This window comes from Mesoplodon densirostris, chromosome X, assembly GCF_025265405.1.
Source record: "Mesoplodon densirostris isolate mMesDen1 chromosome X, mMesDen1 primary haplotype, whole genome shotgun sequence".
Classification (NCBI taxonomy): Eukaryota; Metazoa; Chordata; class Mammalia; order Artiodactyla; family Ziphiidae; genus Mesoplodon; species Mesoplodon densirostris.
The window spans coordinates 39,659,239-39,678,233 of record NC_082681.1 but is presented as its reverse complement, the minus strand read 5'-3'; the positions used below and the strand labels follow the sequence as shown (position 1 = coordinate 39,678,233).

Sequence of the window (18,995 nt, the reverse complement as noted above, 5' to 3'; positions counted from 1 at the left end):
ACGCGCAGGCTCAGCAGCCATGGCTCACGGGCTTAGCCGCTCCGCGGCATGTGGGATCTTCCCAGGCCAGGGCATGAACCCGTGTCCCCTGCATCGGCAGGCGGACTCTCAACCACTGCGCCACCAGGGAAGCCCTGGATTTCTTTTTGAGATGATGAAATGTTTAAAAATTGATTATGGCAATGGCTGCACATATCTATGAATACACTAAAAAATCATTGAATTATACACTTTGGATGGGTGAAGTATATGGTATGTGAATTATATCTCAATTAAGCTTTTACCAAAAAAAAAGTAATCCAAGCAATTCTTGGCATCTCCTTACTCCTCGGCCCCAATCCTGCTTAACACTACCTTGAAGGGATAGGACATGGAAACAAGCAAGTTTGGATGGGTCTGGGGTGAGAACATCACTAGTCTAGAGCAAGGGGGGCACCGCCAAGGAACTTTTCACTTCTCTTGAGCCCTCTAGTTTTTTCCTACTTAGTGAGGCTTAAGCAACCTCACTCTTGTAGCTTTGGATTGAGTCACTGTCCCAGAGCACCTATATAGGAGAAACTTCTGTGCCATTAGTTCACATCCACAGTTCTTGGAAGTTCTAGAAAACTTCAGAGAATTTGGCTGCTAACTTTTGGTGCCAAGGTACTCGCTGGACATATGGGCCACTGCTATTTCTAACTCTCAGATTAAATTCAAATTTTTAAAAACCTGTCTTATCTTTTCAACAAATGGTGCTGGAAAAATCAGATATACATTTGCAAGAAAAGGAAGGAAGGAAGGAGGGAGGGAGGGAAGGAAGAAAGAAAGAAAGAGAAAGGAAGGAAGGAAGACAAGCAAAACCCTGACCCTTACCTCATATCATACACAAAAATTAATACATTGGATTTCACCAAAATGAAAAAAATTTGCTCTTGAAAAATTAAGACAGCTGTTAAAAAGATGGAAACACATACTACAGACTGGGAGAAAATATTTGCAAATTATGTATGTGATAAAAGACTTGTATCCAGAATATATAAAGAACTCTTATAACTCAATAGTAAGAAGACAATTCAATTTTGTAAACAGCAAAGATCTAAATAGACAGTTTAACAAAGAAGATACACAAATATCCAATAAGCATGTGAAAATACATTTGATATCATTAGTTATTAGGGACATGCAAACTAAAAAATACACAACGAGATACCATTTTATACCCACTAGAATGACTGTGATAAAAAGATAGACAATAACAAGTGTTGGCAAGATGTGAAGAAACTGGAATCCTCATACATTGCTAGTAGGGATGTAAAATGGTGCAGCCATTTTAGAAAATAGTCTGGCAGTTTCTTAAAATTTAAACATATACATACTATGTAACCCAGCAATACTATTCTTAGGTATTTACCCAAGATAAATGAAGACATATGTCCACATAAAAATCTGAACATGAATGTTCATAGCAGCTTTACTCATAACAGCCAAAAGGTTGAAACAACCCAAATGTCCATCAAATTATGAATAAATAAATAAAATGTGGTATATCCATACAATGTAATATTATTCTGCCATAAAGAGGAATGAAGTAGTGCTATGGTATAACATGATGAACTTGAAAACATGCTAAGTAAAGAAGTCAGCCACAATAGATCACATACGTCATGATTTCATTCATTAAAATTCCAGAATGAGCAAATCTGTAGAGACAGAAAGTAGATAAGTGATTGCCTAGCAATGGGGGGGCTGGGGGATTGGAGCATGATGTCTAAAGGGTGTAGAGTTTCTTTTCATGGTGATGAAAATTTTCTAAAATTGATCCTGGTGATGGATACACAACTCTGTGAACATACTAAAAGCCATTGGATTGTACACAAAATGGGTGAATTATATGGTATGGAGGTTATATCTCAATGAAGCTATTTTTAAAACTATATTTGGAGACAACGCATTTTCTTCCACTTTGAGGGAATGGCAATAATGAGAAAGATGAAAGTAAAGAACTAAGAACAAGAGGCCAGTTACTTCAATGGTTGCTAATGGAACAGCCTACATCCCTGGATCAGTCCCCACTTAATGATCCTCCTCAGTTTACTCAAGAAATAGCTCTGGGGGCTTCCCTGGTGGCGCAGTGGTTGGGAGTCCACCTGCCGATGCAGGGGACACGGGTTCGTGCCCCAGTCCGGGAAGATCCCACATGCCGCGGAGCAGCTGGGCCCGTGAGCCATGGCTGCTGGGCCTGTGTGCCCGGAGCCTGTGCTCCGCAATGGGAGAGGCCACAACAGTGAGAGGCCTACGTACCGAAAAAAAAAAAAAAGAAGAAATAGCTCTGATGCTAACCTCTCCCATTGTCAATAATTCTTTTCAGCACTGAAAATAGCACCACTATGTTGAAGACACCTTAATAACGGCACTGTTAAATGCTTGACAGTTAGCAGGCTGGCTTTCATCTTGCTTTGTTTTGTGATTACTCCACCCTCTGCTTCTCATATCATCCACATTGGAAAGAAAAGGAGGTCAAATCAAAATTACAAGTTTGAAAATATTCTTTGGTCATGTCATCACAGGTGTCAAGAAAGATCTGAATATAAGAACTGTGCGAATACCTTTAGGGACCATCCTAGAAAACAACATATCCACCAAGGTGATTACTATATCAGGTTGGAGATCCTAGGAGCATAGAGAGGTGGAGGGCATTGAGAAAAGTAGCAGCTTAGTGAAAAATATCTAAACAGAAGCAACACTGTAAGATGAATACTCCGTTAACATGGAGCCAGAAGTACTCTTATAGGTCATGTACTTATCTCAAAAACTGAGGTCCAGAGAAGAGATGTGATTGGCCCCCATAACACATAGCTAGTGGAGAACACATTGAAGACGAGAACTCAGGTCTTTGAATCCCAGTTTAGGACTCTTTCCATATGCTAATGTTGGATATTGATAGACTAGTCAGTGTGGGGGACTGGAATACTGTGCCAAAGCTTTTGATTGAAAGGACCAAGCCCCAGCTCAATCACTGCTCAGAGCCAAGAGCATCTCATCAAGAATAAAACTCTAAGATGATAAATTACTGAAGGAATAACCAATCACCAGACTACCCTTGGTCTTTTCTTTCCAGAAGAACAACAGTATATTTGATGTTTGGCCACTTCCATCTTTTTTTTTTTTTTTTTTTTGGCCGTGCTGTGTGGCTTGCGGGATCTTAATTCCCCGACCAGGGATCAAACCCAGTCCACCGCAGTGAAAGCGTCAAGTCCTAACCGCTGGACCACCAGCAAATTCCCTTAAGCCTTCTTTTAAAGCATAAAATCTACCTCAGTGTGAGACATCTTGAAGTCTATATTACATATAGCAAGGTAGTTTGCAAACTACCTCCTTTCAAAGAGCTCAGCCTGGCTTCCCTTCTTTGCTCTTTTCTACTTCATGTTCAAGCCAATCCTCTCAAATCCTGTCTCCAGGAATCAAATCTGTGGAAGGTTGAGGAAGGGGAAATTTTGGTAATGCAAACATTACCTTTCCAGCCTTGGTTTTCTCAAGCTAAGGTCAATGATAAATGACCTCCCTTTTGGGGCATAATTTATGTCCACGTGGCCTTTTCGATTGAGCCCAAGGTTGACTAACAGGACACAACACTAGGAGGAGAGAGGGGTTGGCTCTGGGAGACCTGGAGGCCAGGGAGTATAAGTAAGACCAGATGTGGCTGAAGGGGGCAGACGTGGGGGGCATGGAGAAATACCGGCTACACAAGCAAAATAAAGTCACACCCACCTTGGGAAATGCACTCAACATTTCCAAGGTTAGATCCAACTTGTCTTCCTGTGTTTCCTGCAATCACCTTTGTGCTTCCAGCACCCAGTTATTTAGTATAGCAAGATGGAAGGGGCAAGTCTTTCCTGGAATACTTAGCAGCACTTCAAACATCCTTCATGCTCTCATTTTCCTATTCTACCATCTTCTGGTTCAAAACATTTCTTAAAACTCCTGTTCTAGCTTCCAAGGCTATGGGTAATCTTGGAATCAGCTTAAACCTCTCTTCTGTTATTCTGAGACCCAAAATTCCTGGTTCAAGTAGTTAGTACTAGAAAGATATAGACAGAAACACAAAATAAATTCATCCAATTGAAAACTGGCCCAACAAAGCTAACACAAATCCTAAAGGCCATACTTATCCCTTAGGCAGGGATCTTGAGGCAACAGTGAATCTTTGCACAGAACCTGAATATGACAAAACTGAGAATAGAGATGCCAATAAGGATAGCATGAAAATGGATGGTGTGAGGACCAGCTGTAGCCCTGTGTAAGATGCCAAAAAACTAAAAGCCCTGTGTAAGATGCCAAAAAACTAAAACTAAAATTAAAGCTCTGCATCTCTAACAAACAGAAGCACCATGCCCTGTGCTTTACAGAAATGAATTTAAGGCTAGACCATGTATCTACTGAGCCACTACTACCAAATGAACCAGAAATTTGGGTTCCAGTTTTTATGCATCCATTACGTTTAAGCATAAAGGTCCATATGTGGCTTGATTATAGAAATTAATAGTTGGATAATTTTGTCAACACACTTCAATCACTCCAGCTGCCAAGGAATCAAAAGAACAACTTCACCTGAGAGTGAACTAATATGCATCATCATCCAACTCTTCATCGTGTTTTCCCTGACCTCCTAGAAATCCATTACAGCCCGTGGGAGTAGCCAGAGCGCTACTAACTACTCCTTATTCCATTAGCAATTTCTTATTGAGGTGAGGAATAAATTGGGACCTCGTCCTACTAGTGATGGTTAGCTTCCCTGCCTACACAGACCACAGATATCTCCGAGGAAACTGGTCTTCTATACTGGCAAAACATAAGCCCTGAAAAGATCAAAGGCTCCAAAAGCATATCCAAACAAAATAAAAACAGAAAGAGATGAGAGCCATGTCCACAGATTTCTTATCAATCAGCATAACCAATCAGTCAAATGGTACACATGAGAACAGAAGCAACAATAAATCTGGTATAATCAACTGGGCTGTTTTAACTGATCATTATTTAAACAATGGGGGAGAAAACTACTTGACTTGGTCTGTTTGGGATCCAGTTAGAGCAAGACTGAAACCAAGTGATGGCCTTGACTTCATGATAAAAACGTTCCATAACAAATAGCCTTGACCATACTTTGTCCTTTCTGCCTGGTGCCACATTTAGCCAAAGACAGGCATGGAATCTCATCCAAGCAAGTCCGAGCCATTGCAACACATGTGCCTTCAGCCTGCACAGAGGAAGATCATATTCCCAAGTAGTAAGAATACCCACCAGTAATCAAAGTGACTGACAGGTGTTAACATTAGGGCTGTCATCACTAGAACTGGGAGATGGGCTGGGCTCCAAAATTTTGAATTTGGCACCAAATTTCAGTATACTCAGCACCTATTTTGTAATTAGTAGGTTTTGTCCTTGCACCCCCAAATTTTGTTACTTAATGTCCTTGCTGTAACCACACAACAATGTTTGATTTGTGGGTTACCCCATGCATACCAGTGAGGTTAGAGTAGTTAGCTCCTAATCATTCAGCATATTCTGTAAACAGCATTTCCTAGTGTGCTCCTAGAGAGTGTGTGTATGTGTGTGCGTGTGCATGTATCTGTGTATTCCATATGTTTGTGGTTAAATAAGATTGGGAAATTCCGGGTCTAAATTAAATGGGTTTCCTTTCTTCAGGCCTTCTCAGAACATTTAATGTGCCAATGAGCAATGTGAATCTCTAAGAAAGGCATATAATTTGCAGCATTTCACAACTTTATTTGACCACAAAACCCTTTTATGAAGAGCTCCTGGGGGTGGGGAGATGGGGACAGTTCTCAGAATACACTTTGGGAAAAACTGCTTTAAAAGTCTGCTCTCAGTGACTTCCAAGTGAGTAATAGATCGGAGCTGCCCGGGTGGAATATGCACTCCTTTGGAAGCCCCCCTATGTCTTCTGATAGACCTAAGGATAGTGTCTGGGACATTGAAAACAGAGGGCTTCTCAGAACATATCAGAACAGCTACCTGGGCCATGTGAGAATCTCCTTATGTCAACAAACGTTTATAGAGCATCCACCATGAATCAGGAGCTAAGCATTAAAAAACAAACAAAAAAAAGGTTAAGATTACTTTAACTTTGCATGGTGGAGACAGAGAAGTTTTCAGAAATAACATGATATTTGAGGTAGGGCTTAAAAGATGACCCCCAGGGGTCAGGGTAGGCAGAGGGAGACATTTTAAAGAGAAGGAACATGGGCTTCCCTGGTGGCGCAGTGGTTGGGATTCCACCTGCTGATGCAGGGGACACGGGTTCGTGCCCCGGTCCGGGAAGATCCCACATGCCGCGGAGCAGCTGGACCCGTGAGCCATGGCCGCTGAGCCTGCGCGTCCGGAGCCTGTGCTCCGCAACGGGAGAGGCCACAACACTGAGAGGCCCACGTACCGCAAAAAAAAAAAAAAAAAAAAAGGAAGGAACAGTATGTGCAGAGGCACTGATGCCTGCTGCCTTGTGCACTCCTCCCTGACGTGTCTGTACACACACCATATCATACTCTGGCATTTCCTAACGTGTTCCCCAAAGAAATGGGAACCAATGCTTGAAAGGAGTTGGAAAGCTTGCTGTAGGATGAAAATCTACCCATCACTGGACTGGAGCTTGTTTACCTAAGAGGCGGAGGTGTCCCTTTATTTATTATTAGGAACAATCACAGAACGCTGAAGTATGGTACATCCCACAAAATGCTGGAAATTTGTGGTAAGAATGATGAAGGTAAAGTAGGGGGAAGAGTGCTAACATTTATTAATATATATGTAAATTGTCTATCAATTTACATATTTTATCTCAATGATGAATTGTATGCATACATATTTACATTGCGTGTTTTGATATACAGAGTGCTTTCATATCCATGATTTCATTTGATCTTCATGATAATCCTGTGAGCATGGGTAGGGCAGGTGTGATTAGCCCCCTTGTACAGAAGAGAAATGTGAGCCTCAGGACAGTTACGTGGTTAGCCCAACGTCACAGAGTAAGTGGCAATATCCAGATTAGAAACTAAGTCTTCTAAATCCCAGTCTTACGTCCTTGATTTGTATTTCTCCTGTACTTCTTCAAGAGGCTGAAGGTACAGGGAAGCAGAGTTATACCTAATGTTCAACAGTGAAATAGGCTGTTTTATGAAATTGAAATGATTGTAGAGTATATCCTTGCCACAGGAGGGAGATTAAATGTCATGGCTTCTAGAGTTAGGGTCACCCTCAACTCTAAGATCCACTGACCATAAAATTCCTAGACCCTACTTCTCCGAGGTGAGGTTTATGATGATTAATCCTGTTCCTGGACAGTTCCTGTTCATCATACACTTGGTCCTCAAAAAGAGATACTCTTAGATGCTTAGGAGTTAGAACTTTTTCCATCGCAGATAAACCCATTGCTGTGGTACAACAAACACAGATCACATACAACCAATACCTCCAGGTTTCTCTCACATCACAAAATGGTGGCGAACAGATAGAAGCCACACATTTATCCAAATTACCATGTATATGAGTTTGCATTTTCCCAGAAACTTAAAATCTTGTAGCACACAGTATATATCAGAAATTATGGGAGTAGACACAGTTCTGCGTGTGAACACTCATCATCCTGATATGGTGAATCTATTTTTTTTAAGAATCTATATAGTTGTTCAAACACCAAAGGTATTTTAAGAGGTAGAAAGTATGGACTGATAATAATCCACACTTGTCTTATCTGATGAGGGACCAGGATTCTCTTTACAGCCAAAGAAACCAGCCACTGTTCCAATTCCCTTGGAACATTTTTTGTCATATATTTACAGCTCCCTGTGCTCAAGAGAATGGTGCATCTGTCTGATGGAGACGCCTGGCTGCATTCTTTCCCAGATATTAATATAGGTGGCACTTTAGTAGCACAACCAATGACATGAAGAACCTGATTTGGAGAGAAACAGATGGCACCATCTTTCTTGGGCTAATTTTAGGATCCTGAAATAGTCCCTTTCCACACAAACCATCAGTGGAACTAGATTAAGACAGCTATGTCACATGGGAAAGGGAGAGAGAAAAAATATGGTCTAGTGTGAGGCAAAGACAACGAACCAGAAACCACAGTGCTTCCCTTCATATTCTCCTGTCATAGAATATGAGGGTCACTTCCACCTCTTTTCATCAGAATGGATGCTAAATACCAATGTAAGAGTATCTAAGAAGAAATGAGTGGGCAAATCTCATTTCTAGTCACATACATTGAACAATCCAGGTTGCATCATGCACTAGCTGAATTCATATTCCAAGGAGTTTGTAGGACCTAGGCTCCAACACATCTTTTCTTAGCAGATAAGGAAGCTATAAGTGACTATTCTACCTGGTAAGTCAGAAACAGATTGAATTTCAAAGCCTCACATTCCTGGTCCACTGCTTTGTCTGCTGAAAAGACCTTTCTCCCAAATGAGACATAGTATATCAGGTACGGATGATGAGAGGTGGAGGAAGAGCCTCCCAACCAGAAATGATGTCCGAGGTGTAAGATGGTCAGCCAAAGATTTAGAACAAATGAGAAGAGGTATAATCTGGGGAAAAAAGCACCTACCTGTTTTCCATCCAGAGTGTAGAGTTTTTTGACAACCCCGGTCTCTAGTTTGATGGCTTCAGTGATATCAGTGAGGACTTGCTCAAAAGAGTGGGCTGTCTTCTTGTTCAGAAGCACACGCACAGCCTTCCGAGGCTTCACCCCACTGCGGATGATGGTCACCAGCTTGGGGCGCACGAAGTCCTTGTTCTCTCTGGCCTGGGCACTGTTGCTGCTAGCCAGGGACTGAGGGGCTTTCATATTAGCAGATGTCTTCACATTGACAGACCAGTTGGGATTGACATTCTTGGTGTACTCCACCTTTTTAAAGAAGTTGTCTGAGGAGCAAACATAGCTTTCCCCTAAGGGAAGAAATAAGTGGTGATTAGTTTAACAGCAGGTATATGGACTATTCTAACCAAACTAATACACACTGACCTTGAAGTAGGACTTCTGGAAAAATGGTGATAGTAACAAACTTCCTGTGCAGTTCCTAATTAGGCCCTCTAACAACTTGGCTCATTCAAATTCAAGAGCAAGTAATCAACAAAATATTCTTCATCATAATGGCATACTTAGTTGAAAAAAATCCTGTAAAGCTAAGGGTCCCAAGGATAATGAACATACCTAAGTTTAATCTAACAAGTGGGGTTCTCAAGCTTGATATGATCTCGTTTGAATTGAAATGTTTACAGTAACTCCTAGGATGTGTGTTAATGTCTAGGGTCATTACTCGAGCGTTTTTAACGTGTCTCTATTTCTTAATGTTCTTGTCCTATTTCTGGACTCACAGCCCTATTTGTTATATTATGAACTGAAGAGAACTTTCAAAATCAGTACATTTTTATTCCAAGTCAAAGTGACCAAAGTAACCCTGTGTATTGGGCATACAGTGCAAACTTGCCAAGAAGCCCGACTGTACTTTGTACAGAGTATATGGCAAAGCAGTGGAATACTAAAATGTGAAATATGTGTGTGTGGTGAATGTATGTATGTGTGTATCATTGTGTCTTTTACCCCCATACCCAGGTGGAGAAACTATCTAAATAACAACCTGTAGACACACACACACACACACACACACACACACACACACACACACACACACACACTATTCCTTGTGTCTGCAAGTCTAGCTCTTGCTTGAGAAATGCTCTCCCCTGTTTCCACCACCCACCACTCATCTTTCCATCTTCCTGAATGCCACACACTAGCTCAGTGTATTCAGGGCCGTCTTCACCAGTGCTCACCCTTGGCTGCCACAAGTAATGAGGTGGAGATGTGAGAATACACCGTACACCCTGATTTATGGATTGGAGGGGCCTAGTGTAATTTTCACATTTACCATGGGCTAGAGGAAATGACTAGTACAGCGGAAGAAATGCAGGGGCCAGAGGCAAGAGAAGGGGATTAGACACCTGGGACTAGAAGCTGCAGAAAAGAGGACGAGAGGTAGGCTCAGTCTGGGGGAGAGACTATTGGAAAAGGTTGAATTTTTTGAGTGAAACACATTAGCCTCAAGGTATACAGAAGTTCATCCAGAGGTTGAGATGCAGAAAACCAGCGTGATTGAATCAGGCTTAACTCATCAGTAATAATGCTAAATCTATCAATCAATCAACCAACCCGAGCCCGTGCAAAGAAAGCATTAAACACAATTATAATCTGATGGCTCTTCTTCCTTTGGTCTCAGCAGGAGAACCGAGCAGAGACATTCACAAACGCCTGGCTGATGATTCACTCCCTGTGCAAATATCTATTGCTTTGCTGTAGCACCAAAGCCTTTAAGTCGTGTTAATTGATAAATTTCTCAGTTAGTGCTCAGAGAAGATTCAGTGAGATTCTGTAGGGCACCTTTGAGGATATTTATATGTGTGTGTGGAGCGGGAAGGTAAAGTGGCTTGTAATGTATGCAAAGTGGCTTCCAACACTGCTCTGAGCCCCAGATGCTGCTAGTGTTCCGTCTTGACAGGGGGACCAAGGCATGGTTTGTAGATGAGCACAGGCCTCACTCCTGCACCTGGTGCATGGATGCACAGCCAGGATGGGGCGGTCAAAGACCACAGCCTAAAGAAACCCTAATTTCTCTGGCTGCCACTGGCTAACGCAACCCTACACAAGTGATTAGAGGATGTGGTCTTTAATTTTTGACTTAAAGGATGAAGGGACCCTTTCAATTCCCCCATATACTCACAGCCAGTATTCCCCATACTCTAGAAATGGCACTCTACCAGATGCATGGGCACCTTCCAAGAGGTCACTGCCTTTGAGTCAGATGTTTTCCGTAATTTGTCATGTACTTTGAAACTCTGTCAGACAACTGGTGGTGTGCAAATGTATGAGGCTATATATTTATGATTTCACTCATCCACAGTCTCCTCTGGAGAGTCAGCTGCGCAGCCCTATTAGGACTCTGGACTTTTTTTGCTCCCATCTCTTAAACCTCTTAAGCCTTTGAACTATGAGTATGATTAACCACCCCCCATGAAAATGAACATGATGGCAGACAGCTATAGTATCATATGGCACCCAAGAACTTTTCAGAGGGCCCAGCTCTCAGCCAAATCTATGTTGAACACTTTCCAACAGTACATTTTAGTCTCTCCACTCTCTTTCCTTTTGGCCCCAATATGAAGTAATGGAAAAAGAGCAGCTGATGTGATGTCAGTCACAATGGGTTTCCCCAATATTTCCTAGTTGTGTGCCCTTGGGCAAACTAACCTCCCTTGGCTTCAGTTATTTGTCTGCAAAGTGGGGATGATGATAACAATACCTACCTCTTAAGGTTGTTCTGAGGCTCAGAGCAGGTGATGCATGATATGCAGGGCTGAGCCCAGAGTCTGCTACATAGTAAGCACTTGATAAATGCCAGCTATCATTATTATTAAGGCCCTAATCTGAAGGAATAGAGAGAGAACAAGAAAAAGAGCCAAGAGGGAAAGGAGGAAGAAAGGGTGGAGAGAAAGGAGATGAAAAGAGGAAGAGTAGAAGCTGAAGGGAAGCAAAGCAGCAGCAGCAAGGGCAACCATCTTGGAACTGAGCTATAATCATTATATAACATGAGCACTGCCCCAGGACCCAGGCTTCAAAGATCATATTTCCTGCTAGTTGAAAGGAGGCCTCCGGTTGCGTCAAAGGCCAAATGTGGTAGCTTCATGGATAACACCTAGCAAAGCCACTTGCTGCCTCTGCTGGTGCACACTGAGGGCAGAATATCTTTTAAGACTATCTTTTTTTAGAGCAGCTCTAGGTTCACAGCAAAATTAAGGGGAAGGTGCAGAGATTTTCCATACGCCCCCTGCTCCCACACATGCCTCTGCCATTATCTGTATCCCCTACCAGAGGGCAGGATGTTTGTGGAGGTTGAGGGGGAGTCAGATAGACCTGGATTTAAATCCCAGCCAGGCATTTACAAGCTGTATGACATCAGGCAAATCATTTAATCTCTGAGTCTCAGCTTTTCTGTCTACAAATTGAAGCTATTGCACTAGGTGACATCTAAGGCCCTTCCAGCTCTTAAGGTCTATAAGAAGGAATTTTCTTCTCTTTTCCATCTCAAACAGGCTCTAGGAGATAAAGTTGTTATGGTAATTCCATGTTAAAGAAAAGAAATAGGTGCCCACCACTGAGGACTCTCCCCTTGTACTACTGGAAAGACATCAAATGTGCTGCTTCTCTCGACCAAAGCTTCCTGGTTCTGATTTTGCAAGTGTCTGCAACGTGTGCTGCCAGAGCTCGGTGCTTTCCTGCACGTCCAGCTGCCTGGCACTTGGAGCTGGGCGAGGTGTATTGCACCTTTACACAGCTGGGTTCCCATCCTGCCACAGCTTCCAGGGGCCATTTCCCAATCATTAGAAGCCTAGAAGGAAATCTGGCTTCAGAGCCAAGCAAGGTGACAATTTGTTGGAATCGACAATCTGCTTCAGGGCGAGGGGGTAAGGAAATGAAGTCATGGAAGCACAGCTGAAAGGGCAGGAAGGGAACAAGCTATGGGCTCAAGATGATCTAGTGTCTACCTCCCTCCACTTTCAGTAGAGCTCCATTTTCAAAAACATTAAACATATTTATAGTTTCTCAGTGCAAAAGCACTTCTTCCTGGGCTTTCTCCTCTTTTCCTGGGCTTTCTCCCTCAAGAAGAAAAATATTAAATGGTGGTTTATTGTATTATCAGGTCTATTCGTGATGTATCACTCTCCCAGGTATCTTAAAATCCTCCTCTTTGGCAGTGTGCTTGCTTTAGTAGTTAGAGGATAAATTAGTGAGAAAGTGGTTTCATCTCATTGGAACAAATGAGCTATGGCAAAGAAAGTGGATCATAGCTGGTGTCACTATACAGATCTCCCAACAAGACTGTCACAATTGTAAATATTCTGTCCCATGGTCTGCATAATAATGCTCAAAAGGACACCCCTAAGATTGATCTGGGTACTTACATACAAGGAAGTGGGGAAGGAATTAGACAGTACATGAAGGAAGAATAATTCTCCAATGAAAGACTAAACAAGACAAAATGAAAAGTCACTGGTGGATTTCATTCACTGACCCACTGGGAATATAGCTAATACATATATGGCCACATTCTGTCTGGCTTCACGAAGATTGTTCATGTACCCAATGAGCTGTGGGAAAGCTGCCATCAATAACCTGACTTTGGTCCAAAATGGTCCCCGTAATACTTTCAGTATCTAGCAGCAGACAGTAGACTAGAGGCATTAGACAAAGGAGTGCCACAAGGCCAGAGAGATTATTAACCAATTGCTTTCTATTTCATTTTATTTTAGGCTAAATACTTAATAATGTGGCCATTTGGAAACATAGTATGTTCTATGCTCCATTATTCCTTTACGATCTACAAATCAAAAAACAAAAACAGGGCTTCCCTGGTGGCGCAGTGGTTGAGAGTCCACCTGCCGATGCAGGGGACACGGGTTCGTGCCCCGGTCCGGGAAGATCCCACATGCCGCGGAGCGGCTGGGCCCGTGAGCCATGGCCGCTGAGCCTGCGCGTCCAGAACCTGTGTTCCGCAACGGGAGAGGCCACAACAATGAGAGGCCCGCGTACCACAAAAACAAAAACAAAGGTTTATGTATTCCTAGGAATTCCCACCATTGTACATAGCTGAAGGGGACCGTCAAGATCACTTAATCTAGTACTTCCCAACTTTAAGTGCTCATAAGACTCACCTGGGGAAATCTGTGAAAACAGACTCTGGAGCACTAGCCCTGAAAATTCTGAGTCAACAAATCCGGGGTGTGGCCCAGGAATTGATATTTTTCTAAAGCTCTAAAAGATTCTGAAAGGCAGCCAGGTTTGGGAGCCACTGGCTATTCCAACCCTTCACTAGCATCATCATTTTTTTTATTGGAGTATAATTGCTATACTATGTTGTATTAGTTTCTGCTGTACAATGAAGTGAATCAGCTATACGTATACCTATATCCCCACCCTCTTGGACCTCCTTCCCACCCACCCCCATCCCACCCATCTAGGTCGTCACAGAGCACCAAGCTGAGCTTCCTGTGCTTTATAGCATGTTCCCACTAGCTATCTATTTTACGCATGGTAGTGTATATATGTCATTCCTAATCTCCCAATTCATCCCACCCTCCCCTTCCCCACCCTCCGTGTCCACATGTCCATTCTCTACGGCTATGTCTCTATTTCTGCCCTGCAAATAGGTTCATCTGTACCATTTTTCTTATTACTATTATTTTTTTTACATCATGAACAATAATAGTCCCTTGTAGCTGAGTTTTACCTTGTCAATGTGTTTCCATATTTATCATCTAATTTTATCCTCACAATCACTCTAATAGATAAAGAAGGCAGGTATTACTAGTCTCATTTTACAGATAAGAATATTACAATAGATATACAAAATGTGGTCTATACATACAATGAAATATTATTCCTCAGAAAAAAAAGGAATGAAGTGTTGATACATGGTATAGCATGGACAAACCTTGGAAACATTTTGTAAGTGAAAGAAGCCAGTCACAAAAGACCACATAGTGTATGATTCAATTTACATAAAATGTCCAGAATAGGCAAATCTGTAGAGACATAAGGTAGATAAGTTGTCACCTAGAGCTGGAGAGAATACGGGAAATGGGCAGTGACAGCTAATTGGTACAGGGTTTCTTTTTGGGGTGATGGAAATGGTATAAAATTAGATTATGGTGATGGTCTCACCACTTGTAAATTTTCTAAAAGTCATTGAACTGTACACTTTCATTGATCTGTACACTTAAGTTGGCGAATTTTACAGTATGCAAGTTATACCTTAATAAAGTTGTTTTTTTTACGTTGTTTTAAAAAGAGAGAACATTAGTCACAGTGATAATAAGGACAAACTTTTAGTCATGTAGCTTAACCAGCTATAAACTAGGATGACTCAAATAGTACCAGCCACCCTTTATTGAATGCTATCATGTGCCAGGCAGAATACTAAACACTTCGTATCCATTGTTTTATTTAATCCTCAAAGCAGTTATTCCCACTTTACAGATGAACAACTGAGGCTCAGGGAGTCTAAATGGTTTCCCCCGAGTTCACACAAGCTAGCAGGTGGCAGAACTGGGATTTGAACCAAATCGGATTCCAAAGATTTTTCCTATTGTAATCTTCTGCCTCTAAGATGAGAACCCAATGCCTCTGACTCTTCACCCAGGGATCTTTCCAAACTTTTTCATTTTGAAGTCTCTTGGGAAGCAACATGTATGAATTACTATTTTAAAATCTTTCTTTTAACCTCTTCCAAAGGTGAAAAAAGTAAAGGACTTCTGTCCTCCATCCCTACAGTTGCAAAGGACAAAAAAATAGGAGAGAAAAAGACCCTTTTTCTTTATCCTCTTCATATCTGTACCTTTTCCCATCTGGCTCTGGGATATTGGGATAGTGGGATATTGGTCACATTTCTCAATGCTGCCCCAGAGATACCCCCAAATTTCCTTGACTGAATGGGCCATACTCAGGACTGAAGGGGCACTGAGGGCCACTGCAGTTTGTGGTTGTATGTGACTTGTGGATAAATGCAACTGAGTCTTATTTACATTCTGCATAGTCCAGAAATTCACCAGGAAGTACTACTACTGCACCTGGGAGTGGTAGATAAGAGGAGTCCAATCTAGCAGGACTCAAAAGGATGAAGAGAAAAGAAAGCTGCAGTCTTCAAAATTGTATTTATTACCTATATTGAGCTAAGATCATCACAACACACACCCCAATACACACACACACACACACACACACACAGAGAAATCCAGGGAGGAAAATCAATATCAAGGGCTAGTCCTTGAGCAAGACATGTTAAAAAATGGATTTGGGGGAGTAGGCAATTTGTGCATGATATCACTCTTATATCAGACACAAGAACATTCTAATCCTTGCTCCAAATACAATGTCACTTGATTCAGAATTCTGCCCGAGCATATATCGTGGTCTTTAAAAGATCGCAGCTAGCGGAAATGAGGACATGCTGGGTGATTCAGGGAGCTTTTGTTTATGAAGATTATTACAGAGAAACCCCTCCAGTTTGACTGAGATGTGGATTTTCCAGTGACAAAAGACACACACCCTATCGATTACGCTGTTGGACAGCTCCCTCAGCCTAGCTTCAAGTCCTTCAAGTTTGCCCTGACTCTCCTTTATTTTAAGATATTTGCTAGGATGGCCAATCCTTCAATGTTCAGAAGAAGCCTAGGATTAACCTCCACCTGGCCATCCAGCACCTGATCAAATAATCTAAGCCTCCTCAGCATTGTTTCTCAAGGTCAGCTTGGAGAAAAACCTCAGACTTGAACCCCCAGACCCAGATCCAGTAGCCATATGGACACTGTCTTATAAGTAACTAGCCCCACATCACTCAACGTGACTTGAGAAACAGCAGCTACTTGCGAGAATGTGGTCTTGTACAAGGGAAGCCCTCATGCTCCTTTGTCTAGGAACACAAGAAACCTAGAAGCAGTGAAGCAGAGGCGGGGCACTCCCATCCATACCAAGTCCTTTAATGTGCTGTTTCTCCTTCCTTGCCGGCTGTTTCAGAGAGATCTGCCTGTTCTAAACTCATCTTTGCTTGGGGGAATGGAAAGAATGAGGAGGGAGGGCTGGAGAGTGGGAAGAGGTTTTGGGGGGAACATTTTCATTATCACCACTCCTGAGTGCTGTCCTTTAAAGTATTGTCAGGTTAAACTGATCGCATATGTTACACCCATTAAAAGGTGGGGTAGGGAGGCATCCTCAAAATACTTGATTTGATAAAGTAAAATATTAAGACCATGTCCCAAGATCTATTTTTCTAAATGATCACAAAAAAGACTTCATGGCTGGGCAAGTTTTGGTAAGAGCTGGGATTTTCCCTATGTTTGAGTTGGGTACACAGGTTGTCAGGATTCTCAGCAATCTTGTCATAAAATTCGATTGCAAAACCAAAATCTGAAAAGGATTTCAACAGATTTAGGTACAGTGAGTCAGTTCCTATTCTAATAGGGATAGTCTTTATTAAAATACCAGACATACCTACAGCTTTTTTTGGTATTTCTCTCAATGACCTCAGCCTTAGGGACACACCCTGAAGTGGGCTTTTTAGAAGCAACAGCTGAGCAGTGACCACTTACCTAAAAGTATAATCCTTTGTGAATACGTCCAGGAAGTCCAGCTTTTAGGGTGCATATTTCCATGAGTTGCAATTCACAAAGAGTCTCTCAGCAGTTCAAAGGATATTAGCATATAATATTTTCTCTCTGTTAACCCAACCAATCTTCCTTCCTCATTTTATACCCCTATTGATTTTATGGTCTGCCTCAATAGTGCTATTTAGAGTTAACTATGAACACATTCTAGAGTAAATGACACAATTCAGATTTTTCTTTGTATACCCTGGGAGATAAACACAATGCATTATCATCACCAGCCACACTTCAACGCCAGCCGAAACTGAAGACCATGAAGGGTAATGGCTAATGATTCTGTCAATGCCTATAGAATTAGAAGTCTAAGCAGCAACCTTGTGTTTTTACAAACACATTTCCCAATTTCTTTTAATAAAATCCAAGAAATGTACCCATAACTAACGATGCAACCTCCCACTAAGGGCCACCACCCACTCCTTGAATTACCTTCTTCCAGTTCATCCATGCTTCCGATTTTCCTGGATCCATCAATGGTGTAAATGTAACGCACTCCCTGAGGCAGGTTGATGTTGTCAGACAGAGATCGTGTCAGGTCAGCCAGCAAGGCATCGAAGCTGCGAAAACGGTCAGAGGACACAGCGTACACAATCCCCTTGAAGTAGCGGTCCCCATTGCGGTAGAAACGTACCTTCTTGGCTTTCTTCTCGTTGCTCAGCGCCTGCAAGGTTCGGGTTCGGTAGAAGCTACAATGGGCGCTGTGAGTGGGGCTAGGCAGCCCATTCATCCGTGAGCCTCTCATGTTCCTGGATGTCTTATCTCTTTCATCAAAATGTCCAAAATCAAGTTCCATATTTTGGTGGAACCTCAGAGACCTGAGTGTTGGAGAAAAGGGTGGGGATGAAAAGAAGCAAAGAAAAAGGGGTGAGGAGGGAAAAAAAAAAAGAAAGGAATTCAAATATTAGCCAGATCCAGATCTGCAATCTGCTGCTTGTGAAAAGAACTGGTTGAAAAAAGCCCGTGACCCATCTGCTGCTTGCCCCTGACCTGCAGGAATATTGATTTTAATAGAAAAGAAGGAGGGGCTGGAGGGGTGCTGCTGGCTGCGGGCATTGGGGTGAGAGATGGGGAGGGAGGCACTTCTGGCACTGTTCCAAACACAGGAGAGGGAGGGATTTTGAAATAGCTTAAAATCCTGGGACTTCCTGACACTGGCTCCTATCAAATTGTAACTTCGGGCTAAATACATTAAAACTGGCATCTGTTTCCTCACACATGCCCACATGACTAACACTTGTAAATGAATCCATAGCCTGATAAAATCCCCCTTGAAGGGAACAGAAGGACCTAGCCAACGTTAGCATCTCTAGCTCAGGAAGCAATCTTTGCCATCTTAGTAAAATGACTATGAAGGGGAGTGTTTTAATTTTATCCCAAACCCTCTTTCCTACTTTAATGTGTGCATCCCCTCCCCCCAGAATAAAAAACTGGAATTCTCCTTTAAAGGGACAGCCTCTAGGGAATAGCCAGAGTCTTTGTGCTATTCATCAAACCCCTTCCCCACCAAGCTGGTGCAGCTATCCGAGATTCATAAGAAATAAGCTGGAAAAAAAAAGGGATTAGAAAAATCAGTTATTTAACGAGTTATTAGTTCTGCTTTACTCCTGGTATCCGCCCCCCCTTCTTTATGTGCTCTACCCACCCCCACCAATGATACAGCCCCACCTCTTAATGGAATCATTTAATTGTTGAAAAATTCCCAAATGAATCCTTTAACAGCATATGGG

The 18,995-nt window shown here is 42.2% G+C and overlaps 1 protein-coding gene across 1 annotated transcript in view; it reads right to left on the bottom strand.

The window, feature by feature from the left end:
- Positions 1-18,076, bottom strand: part of DCX (doublecortin) — a 137,202-nt gene extending 119,126 nt beyond the window's left edge. The window contains exons 1-2 of the mRNA XM_060086420.1: positions 17,698-18,076; positions 8,603-8,943 (exon numbers count right to left, since the gene is read on the bottom strand). Coding sequence (XP_059942403.1) covers positions 8,603-8,943; positions 17,698-18,061 — 705 coding nt within the window. The 5' untranslated portion in view covers positions 18,062-18,076. The remainder of the gene's footprint in view (positions 1-8,602; positions 8,944-17,697) is intronic.
- Positions 18,077-18,995: the final 919 nt, after the last annotated feature.